This window comes from Eurosta solidaginis, chromosome 1 (assembly GCF_040869045.1).
Source record: "Eurosta solidaginis isolate ZX-2024a chromosome 1, ASM4086904v1, whole genome shotgun sequence".
Lineage (NCBI taxonomy): Eukaryota > Metazoa > Arthropoda > Insecta > Diptera > Tephritidae > Eurosta > Eurosta solidaginis.
Genome location: NC_090319.1, coordinates 89,775,357 through 89,787,833, shown reverse-complemented (window position 1 = coordinate 89,787,833; position 12,477 = coordinate 89,775,357). Strand labels below are relative to the sequence as shown.

Sequence of the window (12,477 nt, the reverse complement as noted above, 5' to 3'; positions counted from 1 at the left end):
AATCATGCAAAGTTTCGAGAATCATTTCTGCAATGTGACTTCCTATTGTACATTTTAATGGAACAAATTTCAAAAAATCTTCACGAACAAAAAAGAACTCTTGGTCGCTGTCGACATAAAGCACACTTATTGACATTTTCTCAGTTTGCGAAATATCTGATGTTTCGTCCACCAATATCGAAAAGCACCTTGCGCTGTTTACCCTTTCAACAATATTTCTCTGAATGATTTCGCCGCAAGTTTCGATTAGCTAATTTTGTATATTTGGACTTACATACGTTGCATTTTTAGAGCAATCATCAAAATGGCGTTTGGCGTTTTCATCCCCACATTCCATACACATGCGAAGGATGGCGCGGAAGTTACCATCATTATGATTAGTCTCGCTACTAAGATCTCCATAATCGCGTGTTCCGCGTAATGCTAATTCTTGTCGAGCACAAAGCTTTATAACTTCCATTATAGGAATAATCTTTTCTTTATTTTCCTTTATTTGTTGGATGCGATATGAATTCAACTGCTTTTTAATATCAGGAATAGACATTTTCTCCGTTTTCATAGAATTATCTGCAACGATGACAACACTAGTCAAGTGGTATCGGCATTTTGAATGCTTCTCAAAAGCTTTAATTGCTTTCTTCCATTTTGGTAAACGGTTCACATACAAGCGATCGCAATTTTTGGTGTACACCTTTGTCCGCGCTCTCGTAAGAAAAAAGTGCGCAATATTTACAAAGAGACCCTTGTCCTTTAGCTTGGGTGTACACAAGCCATTCATACTTGTGTGACAAGACTCATTTTTAAATAATGACTAATTTGATTGTCATTAGGATGCCCGTTATTACAAGCGAATCTATTTTTTCAGGTTCTGTACAAAAGTACAAAATAAAATCAACTTGACAAATAACAGACACCCTAACGTTCATTCGCACCTTTTCAACCAATGAAGTGGAAACTTAAAATTTCATTTGCTATCTCTAACAAAATTGAAGGATTCATCTGGAGTCCAAGGATTTGTTAAAAGTTGGAACTTCTTATCGTCTTGAACTTGCGTTCCCAAAAAGGCACCAATATATGTACTACCAACATCCCATGGGGGTTGAACCCCCCAAATCGCCCCCCTAAATACGGGCCTGGTCCCTCGTATATTTCACAAAATAGCAGATTAACTCAATGCAAATCGCTTGCCTAACGCACTCATACGAAAACAATAATCTATCAAAGTTTCGTTTGATTTTCGCACTGCCTGACTCATTTTATAATGTATGTCAGCTTCGTCTGGCACACAACTAAACTCTTCGCACAAAGATTTTGCAAGTTCATTCCAATTGGAATAAAATTTTTCGGCTGAATTAAGCCAAATTTTCGCTGCCCCTTTGAGTCGGCTATACACAGCCAACAACAAACACTTTTCTTCCCACTTATACGCAGTATATGTACGTTCGACAGTGATCGATGCTTCGTTAGTTGGGTTGAAATCGGGTATCGTTTCTGCAAATTCTTTTACAGAGTAATTTTTTAAATATAAACGAGCTCTAGGCCAAATATTTGTATATTCTTAATAAAACACAATACGTGAATTTTTGATATACAATTATATTATTTAATTTGTCGATATTTCGACTTCAGTCTGAAGTCATCATCAGGACTAGGTACGAAAAGAACAAACATACATATTAAAATCATAAAAATACACATTTGCACAAGTACAGAACTTACATTTTTGAATGCAATATGTCGACTAGTGTAACAAAAATATAAGTTTACGAACAGTGCAAAGCAAATAAAATGTAAATAACACACAGCCGTTATCATAAACAAAAAATGAACATAAGCAGAAAGTTATCTAAATGAGTAGTGAGCGCCGCTCAAGTGATATCAGCTGCAGCCTGCAGGTGAACTCTTTGGTAAACAGTAGGAGATGCTCTTATCTATTATTGTTGTTGTTGTTGATCAGCTGCCTAAAGGCAGAGGCAATACCAATTGTATCAGATTTGAAGTTCATGCGTTTGTCGCTGGGTGTATTTATTATGTGCAGCATCTCTAATATGTAGCGTTTGTTGTAATTCCTCTCTTGCTGTAGAATTTCTACATTTTCTAAATTGGGAGAGTGTCCAGTTTCTCTGCAATGCTGTGTTAGCGCCGTTTTGCCATCATTAGGGTTGTTGCGATTTTTAATATTCGTTTTATGCCCGGAAATCCTCGTTTTTAGTTTCGATTTAGTAGTCCCCACATATACTTTGTCGCATACGTGGGACCCGTCACCATTACATAGAATTTTATATATCAAGTCCGATTTCTCATATTTATCTATTCTACTCTTGGTATTACTGAAAATTTGTCGCAACGTATTATTGTAGGTAAAGGCTAAATTACATTTTTCTTTGTCATAAATATTTGAATATTTTATTCTGTTAGACAGGCCTAACACATATGTAGTCGATTTATATATTTTATTATTTTCGGCATTTTTCCTCGCAGTGGATTTCTTATAATAATCTCTTATAAAGTTTTTTATTATGCGTGTAGGAAATTCATTATTTTCTAGAACATTTATTATTATTTTAATGTTTTCTTTATGATAAACTTCATCGCTGATCGAGAAAACTCTGTTGATAAAATTTCTGGCCGTATTGACTATTGTAGATTTGTCATGTTTAGAATTAAAGTTAATTAATCTACCTGACGCGGTAGGTTTTTTATACCAATCAAAACATAATTGGTTATTCTTTTTTATAATAAGAGTATCGAGAAACGGTAGTTTTCCGTCCTTCTCCACCTCAATTGTAAATTTAATACTCCTGTTGTATCCATTTAGAATATTTAGCAATTCTTCCACCGTATCAGTTTTCACAATTGCGAAAAGGTCATCGACGTATTTGGTAAGCAAACGTGGGTTATAAGGGGAGTCATCTTCAAATTTCTCCAGTAATTCTTCCATTACAATGTCTGCTATGACGGGGGATGCTGGGGAACCCATGGGCATACCGCAGCGTTGCTCATAAATTTTATTGTTTAATTTAAAATATCTATTATCTCTAATGCAGAAACGAACAACTTCTAGAAAAAGTTCTTTTGTGAGTGTGGTGTGGCTCTTTATCTGGTTCCACTTAGATGCTATAATTTCTAAGGCATGATCTACGGGAATGCTGGGAAAAAGTGAGATGACATCAAGTGACACGAGACTCTCATCATCATATAGGTATGTATCTTTTATTTTGTTTTTAAATTCAATTGAGTCTTTTATGTTATATTTGGACGATTTGGTTATGTTCATGAGAATATTAACCACATACTTGCATAAATTGTATGAAGGGGAGTTGACAGACGAACAAATAGGTCTCAATGGGATATCTGCTTTATGAATTTTGGGCTGGCCATATAATCTAGGTGCATTGGACGTTTTGCTTATTAGTTTGTATTTCTCTTTTAAATCTATAACTTTGTTTTTAAACAATTTTTCTACAATCTCGTTATTTTTTTCTTGTAATTTATTAGTGGGATCTCGTTTCAATACCCGGTATGCCGAAATGTCATTTACCAAAAGTTGTAACATCTTTTCATAGTCCGACTTATCCATTAAAACGGTAACATTACCCTTATCTGCATTCAGAACCAATAAGTCGTTGTTGTTTTTTAGAAAAGTTTTGGCCGAGTGTAGGGTATCTAATACAAATTTGTCGCGCGCGCTATTTTTAGTTTTCTTAAGATGATCCCGTATTAGTGTTGTTAAATTATTCCTCTCAATCTGTTGCTGCTCTTTATCTTTGATAGTTTGAATGCAGTCTTCTCCGTCTGCTATCACCTTGAATAAAGGGAACCCACTATTTGTTGTTGGCAAAGAGTATTTTGGACCTAAAGAGAGGAGCCACTGAATATCTGTAGGCATCTCGGTTTTCGTAGTATTATAAAACCAATGGGGTATATTTTTAATGTTAAGATATTGCCTATGTATGTTTTTGAGCTTCTCGAATTTTTGTGTGTGTGTTTTCCTAATTGTTGTTGTAAGGTTGTTAATTAGGAGTTTCTCGCTTTCAAAAAACGCGGTAGAATCTTCTGCATCAAGAGTTTGGTTTATTTTGTTTGATGCAGAAGATTCTACCGCGTTTTTTGAAAGCGAGAAACTCCTAATTAACAACCTTACAACAACAATTAGGAAAACACACACACAAAAATTCGAGAAGCTCAAAAACATACATAGGCAATATCTTAACATTAAAAATATACCCCATTCGTTTTATAATACTACGAAAACCGAGATCCCTACAGATATTCAGTGGCTCCTCTCTTTAGGTCCAAAATACTCTTTGCCAACAACAAATAGTGGGTTCCCTTTATTCAAGGTGATAGCAGACGGAGAAGACTGCATTCAAACTATCAAAGATAAAGAGCAGCAACAGATTGAGAGGAATAATTTAACAACACTAATACGGGATCATCTTAAGAAAACTAAAAATAGCGCGCGCGACAAATTTGTATTAGATACCCTACACTCGGCCAAAACTTTTCTAAAAAACAACAACGACTTATTGGTTCTGAATGCAGATAAGGGTAATGTTACCGTTTTAATGGATAAGTCGGACTATGAAAAGAAGTTACAACTTTTGGTAAATGACATTTCGGCATACCGGGTATTGAAACGAGATCCCACTAATAAATTACAAGAAAAAAATAACGAGATTGTAGAAAAATTGTTTAAAAACAAAGTTATAGATTTAAAAGAGAAATACAAACTAATAAGCAAAACGTCCAATGCACCTAGATTATATGGCCTGCCCAAAATTCATAAAGCAGATATCCCATTGAGACCTATTTGTTCGTCTGTCAACTCCCCTTCGTACAATTTATGCAAGTATGTGGTTAATATTCTCATGAACATAACCAAATCGTCCAAATATAACGTAAAAGACTCAATTGAATTTAAAAACAAAATAAAAGATACATACATATATGATGATGAGAGTCTCGTGTCACTTGATGTCATCTGACTTTTTCCCAGCATTCCCGTAGATCATGCCTTAGAAATTATAGCATCTAAGTGGAACCAGATAAAGAGCCACACCACACTCACAAAAGAACTTTTTCTAGAAGTTGTTCGTTTCTGCATTAGAGATAATAGATATTTTAAATTAAACAATAAAATTTATGAGCAACGCTGCGGTATGCCCATGGGTTCCCCAGCATCCCCCGTCATAGCAGACGTTGTAATGGAAGAATTACTGGAGAAATTTGAAGATGACTCCCCTTATAAGCCACGTTTGCTTACCAAATACGTCGATGACCTTTTCGCAATTGTGAAAACTGATACGGTGGAAGAATTGCTAAATATTCTAAATGGATACAACAGGAGTATTAAATTTACAATTGAGGTGGAGAAGGACGGAAAACTCCCGTTTCTCGATACTCTTATTATAAAAAAGAATAACCAATTATGTTTTGATTGGTATAAAAAACCTACCGCATCAGGTAGATTAATTAACTTTAATTCTAAACATGACAAATCTACAATAGTCAATACGGCCAGAAATTTTATCAACAGAGTTCTCTCGATCAGCGATGAAGTTTATCATAAAGAAAACATTAAAATAATAATAAATGTTCTAGAAAATAATGAATTTCCTACATGCATAATAAAAAAACTTTATAAGAGATTATTATAAGAAACCCACTGCGAGGAAAAATGCCGAAAATAATAAAATATATAAATCGACTACATATGTGTCAGGCCTGTCTAACAGAATAAAATATTCAAATATTTATGACAAAAAGAAATGTAATTTAGCCTTTACCTACAATAATACGTTGCGACAAATTTTCAGTAATACCAAGAGTAGAATAGATAAATATGAGAAATCGGACTTGATATATAAAATTCTATGTAATGGTGACGGGTCCCACGTATGCGACAAAGTATATGTGGGGACTACTAAATCGAAACTAAAAACGAGGATTTCCGGGCATAAAACGAATATTAAAAATCGCAACAACCCTAATGATGGCAAAACGGCGCTAACACAGCATTGCAGAGAAACTGGACACTCTCCCAATTTAGAAAATGTAGAAATTCTACAGCAAGAGAGGAATTACAACAAACGCTACATATTAGAGATGCTGCACATAATAAATACACCCAGCGACAAACGCATGAACTTCAAATCTGATACAATTGGTATTGCCTCTGCCTTTAGGCAGCTGATCAACAACAACAACAACAATAATAGATAAGAGCATCTCCTACTGTTTACCAAAGAGTTCACCTGCAGGCTGCAGCTGATATCACTTGAGCGGCGCTCACTACTCATTTAGATAACTTTCTGCTTATGTTCATTTTTTGTTTATGATAACGGCTGTGTGTTATTTACATTTTATTTGCTTTGCACTGTTCGTAAACTTATATTTTTGTTACACTAGTCGACATATTGCATTCAAAAATGTAAGTTCTGTACTTGTGCAAATGTGTATTTTTATGATTTTAATATGTATGTTTGTTCTTTTCGTACCTAGTCCTGATGATGACTTCAGACTGAAGTCGAAATATCGACAAATTAAATAATATAATTGTATATCAAAAATTCACGTATTGTGTTTTATTAAGAATATACAAATATTTGGCCTAGAGCTCGTTTATATTTAAAAAGTTATAATTCAAAGGCCGTAAACAACAAAAATAATTTACAGAGTAATTATTTTTGCTTGGAGTTACACTCGGTGTCTCTTTCTGAACTTGTTGCGTTGGTGTATTAAAATCACTCCCACTCACAAGGTCGACCTCGCACGACAGGCTCCTCAGTAGCGCCTGAAGTGCATTATCTGAGTTGGATCTAAGGTTGATTGAATCTAAATGCGTAACCCGTCTTTCCAAACTTTTCATTTTTTCTAACGAGGCGTTAACCGCCCGAGGCTCGGGACCGTAAGCTTTGAGTCTTCCATAGCTATTATTCTTTTCAAAAAGGTACACAAAGTTTAATTTATTTGAAATTACCTCTTGCGGTGGAACACAGTAAACTTATTTATTTCTCACTTGGCTGAATAATTACAGAATGACTGTCCGTATTGGACGATCTACTAATTAAGTCCCTTTGATGGAAATCCTTTTAATAATATCTTTGGTTTAATGTTATCCTCTGGGATTCCTGGTCCCTTTGATCGAAATCCTATTAATAATATCTTTGGTTTAATGCCATCCTCTGGGATTCCTCTTTTTTTTGTATGTAGAATATACTATGTTAATGGAAGAGATGAAATATTAGAGTGAGACGTTTGGTCCCGTAAACATTCTGCCTCCCCTAGTCGTATAAAGCGTTTAGTGTATAGGGTAGCTCCCGTAAGGCACGTTGGGCCTCCTAGAAGAGGAGTTTGCCGATTTTCACCTTGTAGTTGGCAGTGTGCGACCTTGTTGCGGTGCATTGTAAGGTACGATCGCCAACGGCTGGTGCGCGCTGGTTGCGTCATGAGATGCATGCGCTACTGGACTATTCTGCGGCCGATGGCGGTTGGTAGGACACGCCATTCGTTCTGCGTTCGCTATATGAAGCGCGGCGGCGCGAATGATGGTGGTGGCGCACCGGCGGCGGTGTTGTAGTATGTTGACGGCGCCCCGTGTCTCGATGTAGGAGCGTATAGTCGTGGAGACCACAGGCGTAATTTTAATACTATATTAGCTCTAAAACTCGTACAAAGACCTAGAGACTGCTGAAAAAAGCAGTTGTTATACTAACTGCAAAGATCTTTATGATCGTAAATCTATTTTTCTTTATTTGACTTTCAAGATAAAAAATTACACGTGTTTGAATGGAGAAATTTAGTATTAGAATTCAATGATTTAAACCAGTCAAGGCCTAAGGTATTTGACGCTTTTTCACTTTCAACAACTGTGGGATTAAAATAACTTCGACTTGTGCAATTCCTTGAACGAGGAGTACTTTTCCTCCATAAGTTTTTAGAATTTTATTTGTAGCAGTACAGATTGGTTGACCAAGTTGCTCGTAACCCGAAATACCGATTAGAAAACAGGAAGCTCCGGTATAAACTTGAAATTCCATTAACTGACTATTGATATTAATGGTAATCATTATTTTATTGTTGTTAGCTTGAGAAAGACTTGTTGCCAGGCATCTATTTGTTGTAGATTGAAGAAATCTATTGAATCTATCGTTTCAAATTTGGAAAAATCTTTTTCTTCATTGATATTGTGAACTTTTTCTTAAGCCAAACTATCATCTGTTCGACGAAAATTGGATGTCGTGTTTTTTTTATACACTGACACAATATGGCCAATTTTTGAACATTTCCTACACCGTTTTATTTTTATAATGAAAACATTGAGTTCCCTGATGAGCCTTACCGCATTCTGGGCATGACTTACAAAATATTTGTGTATCCTTTGTAATATTATATTTGTTTTCAGATTTTTTTTTAAGTGCGAATTCGACTTAAATTAAAATAAAGCTTTTAATAATTTGGGAAAAATTTAAACAACGTTACATCAGTGGGGCTACTCTGTATTGCGATGCGAATGGAAATTTTTTCGCATTTGCCTTATCGACACTCTGTAACTCAACTATCGCAACTGACATTTGACATTTTCGGATTTGCTTTTTCCCTTTCGCATTCATTTTTCCCTTTCGAATTGCGTACATTCTGTATCGCGAAAGCGAATGTCAATTGCTCTGTAAATTCGAATCTGTCTTCCTACAACAAAACTCAGTCGCGCGGCAAAAAAATGTAAGTTTTTACCAAAAACTGTGTGCTGTTTTATTTTTTATGTTTATTTAAACACTTAATAAATAGTGTTGTTAATGTTTTTTAGGGAAAAATCTAAAATGAAGCACACGCAACAAAAACAATTCGAAGTGCTCGTGGACTTCATGAAGGCGCATCCCGACTTGTCGAAGGGATTACTAAAGTCCCGAATGGTCGAAATGCTGCCTCAAATTTGTGGAAGAGGGTAACATCACAGCTAAATGCAGTTGGTCCACCATCACGCGATGTTGCAGGTTGGAAAAAAGTAAGTACTTCTCGGTAGCTATTTATGTACATAGTTAAATGCAAAAAATTTTAGGTGTGGGCTGATTACAAAGTGCATCTAAAATCAAAAATGCGACGCAATAAGACAAGCGTTTCCGGAACTGGTGGGGGTCCGTCGGGGTTTGTGCCGTTAACACACCTAGAAGAAGAAGTAAGTAAGCTATTGAGTACAGATAAGTCCATGAGCGGAACCATTAGCACCTCGAGGTTTGGTGCTAAGCCAAAGTCGGCTTCAATACAACCGAGGGAGAGTCCGGTGGCGCGACGTGAGAGTCCGGTGGTACGACGTGGGAGTCCGGTGGTGCAACGTTTGAGTCCGGTGGTACAACGTGGGAGTCCGGTAGCACGAGCAGACAGTTCCGCCGGGTCGGGTAACTCGTGCTCAGATAATGAACATACAGGCTCAGAAGAAAGCGAGCAAGAAGAGCTTCCCACTTGTTCGAACACCGCCAAAACTCCGCGCAGAAAGCAAAGTCTGTTGGAACATCAAGTGTCGAATCAAATCGAGTACCACAAGCGTTCAACAAATTTGCTGAACGAAATAAACTCGAACTTGATAAACATTTACAGCGAAATGAAAAAAAAAAACGAGAGCTACAAGAATGCCGACTAAAGCTGGAGAGAGAAGGGTTCCTTTACCAGCAAACAGCAGACAATAAATAAATTAAGATGAAGCTAACCAAACTAGAACTACAAAAGGAGGTCCTAGCTGTTGAAGCAAGTACCAACGCGTTGATCTCTAGCTCAAAGCGACAGGCACAGTAAACCAAATGAGGTGTATTTTCACTATGTATATATACTAATAAGACCGTACCTATTTATAAAAAAATATGTGATTTTACAAACATGATGCTAAATTTATTATTAATTACCAAATAATTAACCAAATGAATATAAAAGACTGTAAGAGTGTATAAACGTATGTATGTGATAATGTGTACAATGTTGAAAGAAAAAGTCAGTACGCTTTATTTAATTTAATGACGTAAATTTATTGAAGTGAATTTAATTTTGATTTAATTGAATGCTTTTATGTTTAATTTAACTAAATATATTTACATATATATATTACATTAAAAAGTGAAAAATATTGTACCTTTTAATTTGAACCATACATACATATATGTATGTATTTACATAAAAAAATGAAAATTAAAAAATTTAAAAAAAATGTACCTTTTAATGCCATAAGTGTATATGTTAACATGTGCGAATTTATTTTAATTTAATATTTTTATGTTTTGTATTCATTTTTTTACATCAAACATGTTTAATTTCACATACATTTGTATACATATGTGTATGTAAAAACTATTTCAAAATACATGAACAAAAATAATTGAGCAATTCATATATTTTATTTCTTTAGTTTAGGTTTCTCGAGTTAACCATATTATTTTTAATTTGTTCCCTAATGTTTTTGGCGATATTTGATAAATTTCGGCTTTCTTGTGCATCGACATTGGCACTTGAAGGGTCATTTCGCTCGAAAACAATGTTTGAAGGATCTTCCAGTTTGTGTAAAATGCAAATATTATGCAAAGCACAGCATACGTTTAGAATTTGAACCACTTTTTCGGGTGTATAATGCAACTCTCTTGGTGTTAAGAGGCATCTAAACCTGCCTTTTAATACTCCAAAAGTTCGTTCGATTAACGATCTTCCTTTGCCAAACTTATCATTAAAAAAAATTTCGTCAGAGTTCTCTGCTGCGTTTCTGTATGGTGTTAGCAGCCACGGCTCGAGGGGATATCCAGAATCTCCTATAATAAAGTAACATAAGTATGTGGTTAGAAAAACTGGGAAGCAAATCCTCAGGCGAAATACCTAAAGTATGTTAATCTTACCAAGAATTCTCACTCCTCTGTCTCCATTTTCAAAATTCGCCTTTAAGCAAGCACGCTCTGAAGATAGGCTCCAGACGTGGGAATCATGCGAAGCACCTCCAAACCTTCCATCTACTGCCCTTATGCGCATTTTGTGGTCACAAATCTAAAATATATAAATACATAAATATGTAGTTGCATTTAAATGTGTATTTATAAATACTGCATCACTCTTACCACCATTGCATTAATGCTATGTTTGAGCTTACGGTTAAAATATAAATGCTCGTCTCGAGCCGGTCGTACCAATTGAATGTGAGTTCCATCGACCGCACCAATCACTCCTGGAATTCCGCAAGCCGAATAGAAACTTCTATTTGCTTCATTCTTTTCCGCTTCAGACAATGGAAACTCTATATGTTTTTTACATAGCACTTTTTCAATGGCGCTACACACCTCGAACATGCAACGGGAAAACGTTTGCTGGGCCATACCCGTGTGGCGATCTTGACCAATTAAGTGTTGATACGCCCCCTGGCCAAGAAACTTCAATGTGCTCGACAACTTTAAAATGTTTGGAACTGCGGTTGACCTTTTTGGGCTCTTGAGTTCGCCGTTTATGCTATCTAGCACATATAAAAATGCATCCTTATTCAGGCGGAAATTTTTAACAAAACTAAACACAAAAAATAAACTTTTTATAGGTCACAAACTTACAAATTCATAGATTTTGCATACCTCTTATCACTAAGGTTCATTATATTGGAGCTATCACGAATAATTCGTCTTTCAATGCGCTCCTCGTTTGTGTCATCCCACAGTGCCACTGAATCCATTTTATAAACTTTTAAATCTTTATTGCAACTATTAATTTAAAACACAAGCCGAATTGAACGCGTTCCTAATCGCAACATACAATTGTTTATTTTTTTACTTTATTTGTTTTGTTCTTACATTCTTTGACATCTTCTAGCAGTAATGCCAACCCACAAGGAAAATACGCAAACAGCAAAAAGGCAACACTGTTAGCAATGCTATAGCAATACAGAGTACCATTTGCTTATCGACTCGGATTTGACAATCGCATCGAATTCGTTTTCGAATCGCAATACAGAGTAGCCCCCCAGGACGGACAAGGCGACAGCTGTTTCGATTATACCTTGTAAATCTCTTCAAAAGCCTTTTCTCCCGGGAGTGGGAGTTGAACCCGCACTCCTACGATATTTGAAATGGTTACAAACGCATTCAACTACGTCATGCCTTAGTTGTTGAAGAGTTTTTCCCAATTGCTCATAACCCATGTAAGTAGACAACATTTGGTTAATTCGTTGTAGTTCTATAAATAGAACAAAAACAGCAACAATGCCAAGTTTCTCTGCAAACCGCCTTACAAACATGAATAACTTCAACACATAACTACATACGAAGTATGTGATGTGTAGAAGATAATATATGCGAAAGAAGGCAATTGGGAAAAACTTTACAACAACTACGGCATGACGTAGCTGAATGCGTTTGTAACCATTTCAACTATCGTAGGAGTGCGGGTTCAACCCCCACTCCCGGGAGAAAAGGCTTTTGAAGAGATTTACAAGGTATAATTGTGGTGTTCTTGCATTCAATG

The 12,477-nt window shown here is 35.9% G+C and overlaps 1 protein-coding gene across 1 annotated transcript; it reads right to left on the bottom strand.

Annotated features, from left to right (window-relative positions):
* Window positions 1–10,392: 10,392 nt before the first annotated feature.
* On the bottom strand, window positions 10,393–11,772 carry LOC137237108 (putative nuclease HARBI1). The gene is made up of 4 exons (XM_067760368.1): window positions 11,592–11,772; window positions 11,091–11,529; window positions 10,875–11,019; window positions 10,393–10,790 (listed from the first exon to the last, which is right to left on the bottom strand). The coding sequence occupies exons 1-4, from the start codon at window positions 11,687–11,689 to the stop codon at window positions 10,393–10,395; spliced, it is 1,080 nt and encodes a 359-aa protein (XP_067616469.1). The 5' UTR covers window positions 11,690–11,772.
* Between the last annotated feature and the right edge of the window lie 705 nt (window positions 11,773–12,477).

Excerpts from the sequence above, each read along its gene's own strand:
- LOC137237108 (XM_067760368.1), bottom strand. The coding sequence starts at position 11,689 with ATGGATTCAGTGGCACTGTGGGATGACACAAACGAGGAGCGCATTGAA. Across the intron at positions 11,020-11,090 it reads ATAGCATTAATGCAATGGTG|ATTTGTGACCACAAAATGCG; the intron begins GTAAGAGTGATG and ends TATATATTTTAG. Across the intron at positions 10,791-10,874 it reads CAGAGGAGTGAGAATTCTTG|GAGATTCTGGATATCCCCTC; the intron begins GTAAGATTAACA and ends ACTTTATTATAG.